Source organism: Macrotis lagotis, chromosome 4 (assembly GCF_037893015.1).
Source record: "Macrotis lagotis isolate mMagLag1 chromosome 4, bilby.v1.9.chrom.fasta, whole genome shotgun sequence".
Lineage (NCBI taxonomy): Eukaryota > Metazoa > Chordata > Mammalia > Peramelemorphia > Peramelidae > Macrotis > Macrotis lagotis.
In genome coordinates, this window is record NC_133661.1 from 225,602,666 (window position 1) to 225,617,745 (window position 15,080).

Consider the following 15,080-nt stretch of genomic DNA (forward strand, 5'->3'; position numbering starts at 1 on the left):
TCCCGAAACACTCCATTAAAGACCCCTCAGAATCCATGTCCATCTTTTTCAGACAAATTGATGTTTCTTGTGTCCAAAGTACCCTCCCTGTTGACAATTGTATCCAGTTTTCAAGACAGTTCAAATTGCATTTCTCTTTTAAAGAAGTCTGATACCACCAACTGGAAGAGAATTTTTCTTCTTTGATCTCTTAGAAGTTTGAATTCCCTATTATGTAGGTATTTACCTGTATCCTCAGAAGAAGTATGATAAATTGGAGAATGAATTGGTACACTTAGTTTCACCCTGCACCCCTCTCCCCAATGTCTGCATGACATTGGCCTTGTTATTTAACCTCCTGTTAAATAAAGATGAGTTTCCTCATCTCTAAAATGAGGAGTTGCACCGCATAGATGTCGGATAGACCTTCTTGCTATAAATCTGTGATCTTTTGACTCCCCTTGCATAATTATCCTGGGCTTACCTAATGGGATTGCTCTATTATTTATTTTTATTATATTTATCTATATGCATGCCCTTTCTCCCCAATTGGATTATGAGTTTCTTGTGCTAAGGGACCACATGACATTATATCATTTGTGTATCTTCCTTAACACCAGGAACAATGTTCTATGTATGGGGGATGGTATGGGAACTAGGAATGGAGCTGTGATTTTCACGGATTTAGGAAGATCCAACTACAAATTCACATTAGTCCATGCTCTGAATGAATGAATGATGAATAAACTATAAAGTGCTTATTATGTGCTAAGCCCGGCAACTCCTTATCTTAGTTGTCTGACTATAGTAAGTGCTTAAATATTTACTGAAGGAGTAAATAGGCTTGATTTCTATTGTAAGAATTTGAACTGAAAGTAAATTATTTTCTTTCCCTTTCTTCCTCTCCCATGTATTTGTGGCTGTCTTGGTTAACTTCATACCTAGACTTTACCTTAAAGAGAAATTGATGAAATATGGTTCTTTTCTTAGAGTTTTTCTTCTAACAGAGGAGACTGGACAAATAATATAACATAAATAATCCATATAAAAAGAAACATGAGTGTCTATCTTAAGGTGGAGAAATTGTTTCTGTAGTAGGAGGAAATATTTTTTTATTTTTTTTATTTTTTATTTATTTTTAATTTTATTTTTAATTCTCATTTTATACAAATGTTTTTTTACATTAATAAAATATTCTTGTTTAAGAGTAAACAAAATACCCCTCCCCCCTGCCATGAATATAGACTTGCTTGGGCGGTAAAGTAAAGGGGAGAGAAAAAAAATTAAAATTAAAAAAAGAATAATAGTGATAATTGTAGGTATGGCTAGGTGGCGCAATGGACGAAGCACCAGCCCTGGAGCCATGAGCATCCGAGCCCACATCCAGCCCCGTAGAACCAACAATCATCCAGCCATGTGACATGCAAGCCACTCGATCCCCACTGCCCTGCAAAAACCCAAAAGAAGAAAAAAAAGACCCAAAATAAAATAAAATAGTAATAATAGTAGGGGTGGCTGGGTGGCAGACAGAGCATTGACCCTTGAGTCAGGAGCACCTGGGTCCAAATCCGGCCTCAGACACCCAAAGATCACCCTGCTATGTGGCCCCAGGCAGACCACCCAGCCCCATTTGCCCTGCATCCTCCCCCAAATAATAAGAATAATAAATGTGCCTCAGTCTTTGTTCCAACACCAACAACTCTGTTATGGGTGGGTCGAATTCTTTATGGTAAGTCCATCGCAAAAAGTTACTTCCATATTTTTCCAACATTGCCATTGCTGATTGAAACTCCCTCCTTTCTTATTTCTCCATGTAGTAGGAGGAAATAAAGGCCAGTTGATTAATGGATTGATTGATTGATTGATTGATTGATGACTCATCTGGTCTGACTGAGGATAGTCTGGGTAGGCCTCATGGAAGAAAGTGAGTTTTGAGGAATATTAATAACCACAATGTTATTAATGATAACTCACATTGATAGAGTGCTTAGGATGTTCCAACCACTGTGCTAAACTCTTTAATATTATTATCTTATTTGAATCAAACTCGGAATGCAGGTCATTTTGCCAGAGATAAAGGGGAAAGTCTGAGGAGAGGGGGCTTGATGGAAGTGGGGAGACTTGACAGCAGGGATGAGTTAATTGTATTGGAGGCAGAAAGAATGTGACTCCCAGGATGCATTAAGGAATTGGCCTGAAATAGAAATAGGGCAGTTGGACCTCTCTGGACTCTGACAATTTATTAGTGATGGTTAATGACCATTTGTTGGTCTCTAAGGGCTTATGTGTACCCCACCCCCAGTACCCCTACCACTTACTTATTGTGTTCCAGACAGTGTCTTAAATTATCAACATGTGCTTTGACTGTTAACTTGCTGTTCAGTTAAGTGTTGGTTTAGCAGGTAAAATCATTAACTGGATCTCTTCTGGAACTCATTAACTGCTTATATCTTTTATTCTTCCCGTTCCTCTTATCTCCCACAGAGCATGAAAAATTTTCATGAATTTCACTCTCTTTGGTCTATTGTGGCTTCTTATTGTGACCCTTTCTCTTAGTTTTTCTTCTGCTCTTGATGTTTTCAAAGATAATTGAACAATATATGACAAAAGAAAAGAAAAAGAAAAACCCTTTCCTTTTCTTTTTCCTGTAATCTCCCTGTTTTCAACATTTTAATCCAGTCTATATGCAATTTTAGCTCTTCTGTCTTTTAAAAACTTTTTTTAATTGCCCCCCCTTTTTTTTTTTGCATTTCCTACATAGCTATTAGTACAAGGGACTAAGGAAAATCCTACAAGGCCTGGCTTCTGGTTGTTTACAATATGTGCTATGTCTTTTTCATCTGCTTGATTCTTCCTCACTTGCAAACACAGATGCATCCTTTCTCTGGTGGCAGCTGGTGTGATAGACAAGCATTGCAGCATCTCTGGAAAGATTACGCCATATTTACGTTTTCTTGGCCAAAGTTGCCCATGTTTCCATGGGTCCGTTTTTAATTGAATCTTATTTTTGTTGATGTCTTTTGTTTTTATGTGGCACTCATTTCTGGATCTGTTCTTCCCTCCCAGAGAACTATCCCTTGTAAGAGAGATTAAAAAAGAAATGGGGGAAAAACAGTTCAGTAAAACTAATGCTTAATTCATGATTGATAGTACATACGCTATTCAATAAATTAATAAATATATATTAATGTGTCATCTACTGTGTCCATTTCTATAATAAAGAGAAGATATATTTCTCATCTCTTTTGGAATTTGACTTGGTCATTATAATTATTCAGGAGTTAAATTTTGTTTTTTTTTTCTGTTCTTTTCATTTATATTTTTGTAGTTGTGGTTATTAGTTCATTTAATTCTTCCCATGTATCTCCACATCCTTAATATTATTTCTTACAGCTCATATAACACAGTTGGGTTAGCTTTTCTTCAAATGATGAACACCTACTTGGATTCCAGTTCTTTGTGGGGGGGATAAAGTGGTATGATGAATAATATGGCTTTTTCATATACATTTTTGCCCATTTGTGTGGTGTGTGTGTGTGTGTGTGTGTATGTGTGTGTGAAGAACAATAAACCCTTTGGATTAAAAGGATATGGACAAGGGGTAGCTAGGTGGCCTAGTGGATAAAGTACTGGCCCTGGAGTCAGGAGTACCTGGGTTCAAATCCGATCTCAGACATTTAATAATTACCTAGCTGTGTGGCCTTGGGCAAGCCACTTAACCCCATTGCCTTGCAAAAAAAAAAAACCCTTAAAAAAAGGATATGGACATTTTAGTAACTTATTTACACAATTCCACTTCATTTTTAGGGGGAAGAAAAGGCTTCTTGATACTTTTGTTTTTTATGCTCCAATCACATCCTAATGCTTCTGTCTGCAAACACACATGCACACATCCCTCTCTAACATTCCATATCAGAGACCTTTTAGAAAGGGGTTAATTTATCAGAAATTCTTAAGGAAAACTATTTAGTTATAGACCCTTGAATCTTAGGGACTGTATTCTGCAAAGAATTACTGGGTGATGTGAAATAGATTCCCCCCCCCCCTCTTTTCTCTTCCCCTTTTAACATTACTAGGGACTTTCCTCTCCCCCTTCCTTGGCTTTCCAAGCTGCTCTGACTGGGTCAGGAAGATCCTTCACGGTCCCTATTTTGTGATTTACTTTCAGTTGGTTATGGTTGATTACTCATGAGGATTATGCTGTAAAACATTGAGTGTGCTTTCATATATTAGAAAAAAATTAGTTTCTTTTTTCCTGTTATCTTATATAGAATCCCTTCTCATTGTAACCCTTTGTAAAAAGATCTTAGATACTCTTAAGGAGGAAAAGGATAGGGGATAGAAGGACTAGTCTTTAAACCTCTATCCTAGGTTGCCCCCTACCCTGCAGAGAGAGTCAATGGGGCATTACAAAACTTTGGCAGGCTGAATTTTCCCCGCATTCTGTGTCTAGCTACTAAGACCACAACAGATCTCTGGATTAAACAAAAGCAACAACATTTTTTTTTTTATTCATTCTTGCTTCAGGACTTTGTAAATACAATTCTCTTGCCTGTTCCCTCCCTGCACCCCATGTGAAGGAATGCTGTGGGGATGGGGGGGAGCGGAGTTGTGGTTTTGGTATTTGCATTAAAGTCAGTGTGCTACAAAGTCCATATAGGATTATTTGGTGGTATACATAATAAAATAATTTTTGTTATACCTTTTTGAGATGGACTGCCAAAACTTTTGTCGAGCCCTTGCCTGTGTGTGTGTGTGTGTGTGTGTGTGTGTGTGTGTGTGTGTGTGTGTATGAGAGAGAGAGGGAGGAGATGGAGGTGAGTGAGGAGATAGGGTGGGGGAACCCAAAGAGAGAGAGAGAGAGAGAGAGAGAGAGAGAGAGAGAGAGAGAGAGAGAGAGAGAGCACAGTCCAAGCGCTGTGCAGGCAAGGGAGAGCCACTGCCCTAACAATCGTTTTCTGTTTGGCCATCCAGACCCTGGGCACTGGGCTCCTTGCTTTAAGGAGCAGTCTGGTCTCTGTGGACTGTGGAAGTAGAGCAACAAGCCTGTCAGAAATCTCCTCACGTTCCTCCCAGACTCATAACTGGCTCCATCAGTCACCAGTGTTTCCCAGAGGTCCGAGCTGGTGAATGGCTTTTTTTGGAAAGAGTTTACATGATGATGACAGAGAGGGAAAGTTCAGTCTGATTGAAATTCAGTCTCCTTCTATTTTGGTTGAATTAGGGGGAAGGGGCATCCAGGGGAGGGAGGTGAGGAAGGAAAAACATCTGATTCTTCCTAGGTCTGCCTCCTTTGTGAGTTTCACAATGTTCAAATTCTTGATGGTTTACCTATTACTGAATATCTTGGAATACATTCCCTCTGAACCTTGCCAAATCTTCAGGGTTCTTTATAGCTGTCACCTTCCTTGAATGAATGAATGAATGAATGAATGAATGAAAGACAAAGAACTTATTAAGTCTTTGCTATGTATCAAATAGTGTTAATTGCCAGAGATACCTACTCTTAAAGTATTAACATTCTTACTGGGGACCACAACAAAATAGAGGGGAGTTCAGTGGCAGGTGTGTGGGTAGCTGCTGGGCAACTGGCAAGACTGTGAGGAGTCTTTAGAGTATGCCCAGGGTTTAGTGGATACAATGGCCAGGCAGATGATATGTCTGGTGATTCTCCAAGTTATTAGAAGTATTATAGTTATTGTCTCCTGCATCCATATCTTCCCCGCTAGGAAGTGTGGGGAGTGAGTTAGAGGATTCTGACCCAATACTTTTGGTTAGTTTAGTATTCTAGGGTTGTTAGAGTGAAAGTCTAGGTTCCTTTTGTTAGTGTTGGAGATAGTGAGATCAGCATCCAGCCAAGAGAAGGAATGGGGCTTTGGCAAAAAGATTGGGAGGGTGGGCTTCCTGGAGCTTACTGCTTGACCTTCCGATACCTTTCCTGACATCCCTTAGGAGATGATTCTCTACATTTCAAATGATCTATTATTTAGTTACTAATACATATTGAATCCCTAAAGTAGACTGTAAGTTCTTTGAAGATAGTCACTGTTTTTGGTTTTGGTTTTGTATTCCTAATATCTTGCAAACTTCCTTGAACATAGTAGGCCTTTATTATTACTGTCAAATTGAAGTGAATTTCATCCATTTAAAACTGACCAAAATTCAGGTTATTTGACATTTCTGAGGGAAGTAACTATTAACTATTAATGACTGCTTAAAGCAGGAATCTTTAGTTATCTCTTGGTAGTTTTTAAGTGAGTAAGTCTAAATGTCCCTGATGTTTCAAGATTAATCAGCATAAATATCACATGTTGAGATCTCAAATGTCCCTGCTAAAGGAGGAAAGAACTGATTCGGAATATACTCCATGTGATTGGGGTGGGAGCGAAGAAGTCACAAGTACATCTCAAATTTATACCTAACAATGATTTGCTTGCTTGCATTTTCCATAATCATCATCATCATCGACTTCATCTTCTTATATTTACATAGTGACATTAAGATTTATGAAGTTGTTTATATACATTTTATCTTTTTTAAATCTCACAACAACCCTTTTCCATAATTGGTACAAGTATCCTTGTTCCAGTTTTACAGATGAGGAAATTGAAATTTGAGAGGTCAAAGGATTATGTATTTACAACTCAAAGGGACCTCAGAAGTGAATTAGACTGGGGCAGCTAGGTGGTACAGTGGATAAAGCACAGACCTTGGAGTCAGAAGTACCTGGATTCAAATCCGGTCTCAGACACTTAATAATTACCTAGCTGTGTGGCCTTGGGCAAGCCACTTAACCCCACTGCTTTGTAAAAACCTAAAAAAAAAAAGTGAATTAGACAAACCCTCTCATTTTGCAGTTAAGAAGACATTGTCCAGAGAAATTAGCCATAGCATCAAAGGCATCACAATAAGTAGTGAACCAAGAAGTGAATCCTTTGTCCTCTGATTCAGAAGCCAGCAAAAAGGAATTTATCCAGGGATTTAAAGCTAGTTAAGAATGCCTAAGGCAGGTCTTTGTGACTCCTAACTCCAACACTCTCTCCATCATGACATCTTGACAGTATCTATTTCTTCTCAGTGTCTATGTCTCTTCTCCTGGGTTGACTACAGAATGACAAATTTTGGAGTTATGGTACTCTCTAGCATTATCTACTAACTCTAGAAGAGATTGGTATGACTCTGGTGGAAGGAATATTCCCACCAGTGAAATCACAGATCATTGAAAGGTTGAATTAATAATAATTCACATTTTTGTGCCTTTTTAAGATTTCCATCTTTGTTCTCCTTTTCAGTCATATAGTAGGTATTTATTAAACACAACTGTCTTCCAAGTTTTTGGTGAAGTATCATACTATAAAGACAAAAATTGAAATAAAGCTTGTCCTAAGATAGCTTACCGGATCTCTCCTCAGAATAAACCTGCCCAGTAGTTACATAAATCTGACCAGCAGAATAAAGTGAACTTTTATTCACTTATTAATAATAAACATGTAAGTTACTTTATGAAATTTGAAGTTCCATAGAACTATTAATTATTATTTCTATTATTTTGATAGGATTCTTAGGAACTGAAAGGAATTTTAGAGGTCATTTAGTCCATTTTTACAGCTGAATAACTGAGACTTGAAGAAATTTAGTTATTGGCCCTTGGTCACAAAGGCCAGGACTAGCAGAGCCAAGATTTGAACTGGACTTTTGCCACCTGATGCAGTACTGTTTCTATGTGTACAGCTAAGACTTCAGAAGAGGCAAGGAAGAGGGCCAATAATAGGGGAGAAACAGTCCTTGGTTCTCTGGACAGTAAATTTGTGATGAGCAGACCTTGCCATATGGAAACTAAGAACTGACATTCCTAAAGTAGCAGTATCTAAAAGTTTGAAAACTAAGCCCTGGAGAAGTCTCTGGGTGGGGTTTGTGGCTCTTGAAGAGTTATGAGAGATGAGCCAGGAAATCTTACTTCTATTTAGAATTCCCTATGAGTAATGATACTTTCTCTCTCCTTTCCTAGTGGAAGGACAAAGGTTTGTCTTCCCTTAGTTCCTAACCAGGAGAAACCAGTCAACCAATAAGTATTTATTATGTATCTTCTGTTACAAAACACTTTATCTAGAGACTTAAGTTTCTGGGTTGGATATGATGAGAAAGATGGACTTCAGCCCAGAAAAAGCTTTCTGCCTTTGGGCAGATCCTGGGTCTGAATGGAATGCGCTATGCTTCAGTGATGCTTAAATTTTCATTATGTTCTCTATAATCCAATTAAGCCCTTGTAAGTAACTCTAAATGGGGGTGAATGGGAGGAACCAGCACTTTGAGCTATGAGATTTGGTTGGATGATGTAGACCCCATCCCAGAAGGAACCCCTATCCATGAATGGGCTTCCAAGATATGAGTGAGCTTCTCTGAGAGCCATGGAAAAAAGAAGGCTGGGAGGTGCTCCGTTGGGTGACATGTACAGTGTGCATAAGGAACTGAGGCTCTAAAATAGCTTAACTAAAATAACTTAACTGGCCTTGATGGAACAATGAACCAGTAGTTTATACCCAAGCTGAGCTAGAAGATATTTTAAGAGACTTAGTTGTCCATCAAAATTTCATGAAATCTGACCCAAAAGAGTTAGATGTTTGAATCCTGAATGAATTGGCAGATGTGACTCCTAGGCCAAAGACTGTAAAGAATGGGATTCCCATTTTCATCAAAGGGGAAGAAAGAAAGTCTGCAACCTTGTAGGTCAAAGAGTCTGACAATGATCTTTTGAAAAAATTATAGAGAGTGTTATAAATCACAGTTTAGTGAAGATCTAGAAACAGGAAACTGTGATCCCAGAGAACTAACATGACCTCATCAGGAACAAGGAATGCCAGTTGTAAACATTTTTGGACAGGATTTCTAAATGAATGGATAAGGGAGAATGTTGTCAATCTTGTTTACTTAGATTTTAGTAAAACATTTGACAAAATCTCTCAGTATTTTTTACATAATAGATATGGCATAGACATTAATACAGTCAAATGGATTAAGAATTGGTTGAATATTGGATCAGTTATAGCTGGGTACAAAGTATCTAGTGGAATACCTCATTTGTGCTTAGAACTGTGTTTTTTGTCTGACTTGGATATAGCATCGATGCCATTCTCATTAGATTTGCAGATGAAACTGCTAATGGCATCTGGGATGGATAGATAACAGATTGTATACAAGAGAAGTCAGGATCCAAAAAAGACCTCCATAGGTTAGAATATTTGAATTGACCCTAATATAATGAAATTTAAAGGAAAAAAATATAAATTCTTACACTTAGATTCTATAAAGTTAAGTTTTCAAGGATGAATATGAAATGGGTAGAATTTTTGAATAAAATTTCTAGTGGTTTTAGTGGTTTGCATATCCAATATGATATAGTAGTCAAAAATTGCTGTCATCTCAGGTTGCATTAAGAGAGGCATAGATTTCAGGAATAAGCAAATATATTCTACCTTGGTCAATCACATCTATTCAGGGCACTACAGTTTAAGGAAAACACTGATAATCTAAAACAGGTGTATCCAAAATGCAGCCCACAAGGCCCATTCATGCAGAAGTTATTACATTTTATTATTTTATTATTTTTATTTACAATTTACAATTTTCCCCCAATCTCGCTTCCCTCCTCCCACCCCCCACAGAAGGCAGTCAGATAGTCGTTACATTTGTTTCCATGCTATACATTGATCAAAATTGAATGTCTTGAGACAAAAATTATATCCTAAAGGTAAAAGTAAAATATGAGACAGAAAAATTACATAATAAGATAACATTTTTTAAAAAAAAATTAAGGTAATAGTCTTTTGTTCAAACTCCACAGTTCTTTCTTTGGATACAGATAGTACTCTCCATAGCAGATACTCTAAAATTGTCCCTGATTGTTGTACTGATGGAATGAGCAAGTCCATTAAGGTTGATCATCACCCCCATGTTGCTGTTAGGATGTACAGTATTCTTCTGGTTCTGCTTCTTTGAATTTCCATCCCTCCTGGTTTTTAAAAGAACAATAGTGTTCCATAATGTACATATACCACAATTTGTTCAACCATTCCCCAAGTGATAGACATTCACCCAATTTCCAATTCTTTGCCACCACAAAGCTGCTATGAATATTTTTGTACGTGTGCATTTTATTATTCTACTCATTGATATGAGTTATATTGTAGTCATAAATAAATATTTAATTTTTTTTTTACGGCCATCGACCAGTTTTTTTTTGTGTGTGTGTGATGCAGTGCAGAAGAGCTAAAACATTGGACACCTGTGATCTAGAGAGTGTCCAAAGGAGGTCAGCTAGATTGATGTATAACCTTGAGATCATAAGGTATTAGAATTAATTGATTCCTTGCCCAGGACACTTTTTTCCTGAACCACATCACCTTTGTGATGCACCAGCACCTGCCAGATGGGTACCTAGGATTATGCTAGGCAATATTGATCTTCTTCCCGGTCTGCTAGGTGGTACAGTGGATAGAGCACCAGCCCCTGGAGTCAGTAGTACCTGAGTTCAAATCCAGCCTCAGACACTTAATAATTACCTAGCTGTGTGGCCTTGGGCAAGCCACTTAACCCCATTGCCTTGCAAAAACTGGGGAAAAAAATTGATCTTCTTTCTCTTCAATACCAAAACAGAGTTGTGAGGGTCAAATGAAATAATGTGTTTAAAATGACTGATTAGCCTTGAAGCTATTACTACTTATTATGTTGTTAACTTCTGTTTGTTTCCACTGTGGATTAATTGTGTAGCCTGTGGTGTAGTTTTCCTGCACTAAGTCAAAGAGAAGTATAAGAATGATCTGATTATTATCTGATTCTTTAGATTTTCCTCTAACCCATCTTTGTTGCTATCTTCATCCACTAGATTATGCTCTCGATTCAGGGCTAAGGCTGATATAGTCAGCATTGTGATTTTTGGTTTCTGACAATTTAGAAATATCTGCATCACAGTTTTCCTCTGATGGTACTTTTCATTGTTAACTGGCAATATTACAAATGAGACATACCTCCCTTTATGTACACTTAGGCTGCTGTTAAAGTTATAATTTTTTTGTAAATCAAGAGCTGTATTAGCCGTATTAGGGAAATTTGATGTTAAAATGAATCCCAGGAGCTGTCTCTCCATTTGGATAAAACTCTAATGAACTGGAGATAAGCCAAGGCAAAAGGCCATGAGATTTGGTCAAAGGATACAGATTCAGGTTTGCTACTTAGGTCAATAATCTTGTGACTTTTCTGGGTCTAGTTTTCCTTCCCTATATAGTGATGGGTTTATTAGATGCTCTCTAATTATCCAGCTCTAAATGTGTTACTCTTATATTTTGTTCCTATATTAGATTTTTTTTAAACCTACAAGGAAGGAAAAAAGATTTCAGTCAAGACTCAGTCAATATTTTCTGTGAAAAATTTTATATGAACTGAACATATGTTTTACATCTGTCTTAGCCTTTTAAATCCTGAGCAGGAAAATCTTTATATTATCCTTTACAGCAAATTCAGGTACCTGCCCTCTTAAACTGCTAGGATTCCCCCAGCATCCAGAGAGTGAAAAGGCTTATAAAATATACCCTTCAAAATATAACTGATAGCCATTTTAATGAGGATGGGGGGATAGGGAAGGGGAAGAGAAAATTTGGAACTTAAAATTAAGAAAAAACAAATGTTAAAAAAATTTTAGTATGTACTGGGAAAAAATAAAATATTTGAAAAATAATAAAGTAATTAAATGTGTAAAAAAAATTAGAGATATAACTGATAGCCAATGTCAGGACCTCTTTCTAAGGGTGCTTAGATTTCTTCTAAGCAGTAAAGGCAGCCAATTTCCCCAAGGGCCGTAGTTGAGATAAGGCTTAGATCAGCTGTGATTTATATTCAATCTAGAGAAGTAACAATTTGGTGACTTGCCCCACATTATCCATTTTAGGTGGCCTGCCATCCTGAATTTCTTGGTTGTACATGAAATAAGACTTTTCTAAACTTTGTTTCTTATCTCCTTTTTTTAGGAAGTCCTCCAGCAACTGATTGTAATGAATTTACCTAATGTTTTGATGATTGGCAAAGATCCCCTATCTGGTAAGTAATGTTCTTTCATCTATCTCCAAACTTGGTTAGTTCCACAGGCTTTTTACACAGCTCATGACAAAGGGTTGTTGGTGGATTCAAGTGCAATGTTAAGGATTCTCCATGGTCTCCAGATTTAAAATGTTAGGTTTATTATCAGAAGTATTAAGGTAAGAGCACATTTTTCTCTATAAGGATAAATCGCTCTCCATTCCCCATCTGGCTGATTCTAGGGAGTGTTAAGATAACTTCCAGTTCTGAAATTATCTGATCCCAAGAACTAACAGCTGACTTGTAGTTTATCTTAGATATATTCAAGGAAGGGGTTTTCTGTGTCATTTATTCACTCACTCATTCATTCATTCATTCAGTCTTGCTTCTTCCCAAATAAAATGTGTGGGCAGATTAATTAGTAGTGGCATGGATGTTATCTATGTATTCATTAGTAAGTATGTATTAAACACCTATTTTATGCAGCAGTATCTGTTTGAAATTAAGCATCAATCCCTCTGTAAAATTTATGTGTTCAGAATGAAGTGTTTTTATAAGCCTGGTGCCTAACAAAGAGTAGGACCTTCTTAAATAACTGTGGATGGATTGATGGATAAGCAGGGCAAAGACCTTTGTTTCATGAAGCCCAGTTCTTCCTTTGGACATTTCACTTTATTGGTAGTTGGTGGACATACATTTTAAGGTCCAGAGAAGCCATATTACTAAATTGCAACCCTTTCCTGTCCCCCTTGACATTTTATTCAGTTTTTCTCATCTATTAACTGAGATAAAAGCATCAACTTTAGTACCTCCCTTCCTGACTGGGAAACTCACATGGATTTAGTGGGGCCCCAGGGGCAGGGAAGATAAAAAGCATTTATTAAGCCCCTACTGTATGCTGTACACTGTATTGCATATTATAAATATTTTGTCTGATTTGATCCTCACAACAACTCTAGAAGTCAAGTGCTATTTTTATCCCCAAAACACAGTTGAAGAAACTGAGGCAGACAGGTTAAATGACTTGATTTGCATCTGAAGTAGGATTTGAACTCAAGTCTTCTTGATTCCAGATCTAAGTCTACCATGCCATGCCCCAAGGTGATGGAACACCTCACCACCCTCCTTGTAGTCAGTCCAATGCCTCTCTCTTCGGCTTGTTGGGAGGACCAAATGGGATTGTTCATATAATAAGTAGATTGGCAGACTTTAAAAGAACTCTATAAAGATCTGTTGCTGTAACTGTTGTTCATCTGTTCTGAGCATCTTGTAACAAGGGAAAAAGGGAAAACCAGCTGAGTTCCAGTCAGTAGGAAATGAAGAAATGCTAGATATCAGTTGAAAATGTATTTAAGTAGCTCTCATTTAACAAGGTACTATGTTGGGAGCTAGAAATCCCAAGACCAAGACCCCTCCCCCAAAAAACTCATTAATCCCTGTCCTGGCGGAGTATAGCTTTGGAGGGGCAGAGTGATGGTGGCAATTACATGGAAGTACATAATTCAAGTAATTGAGGAGAAAGAAAAATAGCTAACCGAAGTAATGAGGGCACATTTCACAGAAGAGGTGGCAGCCTTGAGAACATTCCCTTAGTCAAATCATTGGTTATATATTTGACCGAATATACATGGTCCAGGAGTGGCTCTGCTGTTGTGTTTAGTCTGTAATGGCATTGTTAGAGAAGTTTAGCACGTCCTCTCTCCCCACCTGCTGAGCCCATCTTCTGTTTTTGTTTAATTTGAAAAAGTCTGAATCCTAGAATCTAAAACTATAGCTTCATTTTTTTCACTTTTTCACTTTTTTTCTCCAGGGTCTGCCCAGCCCAGTACACACATGTGTAGTAGGTGGCTAATAAAATGTTGTTCATTAATTGCTTGACAAGAGAACAGCAGATACCTGTGGATGACCAAAGGAGGAAACTAATTTTTTTTTTTCCTTTTAGAACATTAACTCAGGATTGAGATCTTTAGGTTTAGAATCCAGGGAAGACTTTAGATTATCCTGCCTGACAGATCACAAGATAATGAGATCTGAAGATGGAGGGACCTTAGAGGTCTTTTAATACACCACCACCCCTCATTTTATTTTTTTCTTGTAAATTCAGTTTTATTTTATTTTCAATTCTAAGTAATCTCCTTCTCCCTCCTACTTCCCTCTTACAGAAGAGGCAAGAAAAACAAAGCACATTTCAAATATGTATAGTTATGCAAAACAGATTTCCACATTAGCTATGTAAGAAAGTAAGGAAGGAAGAGAAAGAAAAAAAGAAAATATGCTTTAATTTGTATTGAATCTGTTTCTTCTCTCTCTGGAGGTTCATCATGAATTCTTTGGAATTGTAATTGGTCATTGCAGCCTCCTCATTTTTTTTTATTTTTAATGTTTTTTAGGTTTTTGCAAGGCAAATGGGGTTAAGTGGCTTGCCCAAAGCCACACAGCTAGGTAATTATTAAGTGTCTGAGACCGGATTTGAACCCAGGTACTCCTGACTGCAAGGCCGGTGCTTTATCCACTAAGCCATCTAGCCACCCCCAGCCTCCTCATTTTAAACAGAAGGACCATAGAGGCCCATAGAAGAGGAAAAGGTTGACTTAAGGTCTCCCAGAGAGTTTAAAAACAAACCTTAGTCCAGTTTTCTTTCTACTCTACCCTGGCTATGTCCCATTCCTTTGCTTTAAATCAGCTTTGGGGGGTCTGGTTTTATTTCTGTTCTCTACCTAGCCAACCTAACACTCAATTTTTAGTATATTCAAAGAAACATTTACTTAGTTTTAGGCCCAGTTGGATCATAAACACCTTGTAGCAGGAAACCCCATTTGAGTCAGGGGGATGTTGACCTTGTCAGTTCCTGATAGTAAACACCTCTGAGTTAATGCTTTTCTTTAAAACCTTTGAGAAGCCAGATCCATCATCAGTTGCTTTTCTGTCAGGTGCTTCCTTATTTTGCTTCACAGCTCCCCTAAGGAGGCTTTGAAATATGAAATGCAGATTTTCTCTCTTAAATTCTCCCCTTCTGTTTTCCCTTTTTTTGT

The 15,080-nt window shown here is 37.6% G+C and overlaps 1 protein-coding gene across 6 annotated transcripts in view; it reads left to right on the forward strand.

Annotated features, from left to right (window-relative positions):
* Positions 1-15,080, forward strand: part of CCDC88C (coiled-coil domain containing 88C) — a 234,001-nt gene that overhangs the window by 93,509 nt on the left and 125,412 nt on the right. For all 6 annotated transcript variants that reach the window (XR_012478165.1, XR_012478166.1, XM_074235494.1 and 3 more), the window contains exon 4: positions 12,000-12,069. Coding sequence is in view for 4 of the 6 variants with exons in the window: in XM_074235494.1 (XP_074091595.1) it covers positions 12,000-12,069 (70 nt within the window). In the remaining 2 variants the exon portion in view is untranslated. The remainder of the gene's footprint in view (positions 1-11,999; positions 12,070-15,080) is intronic.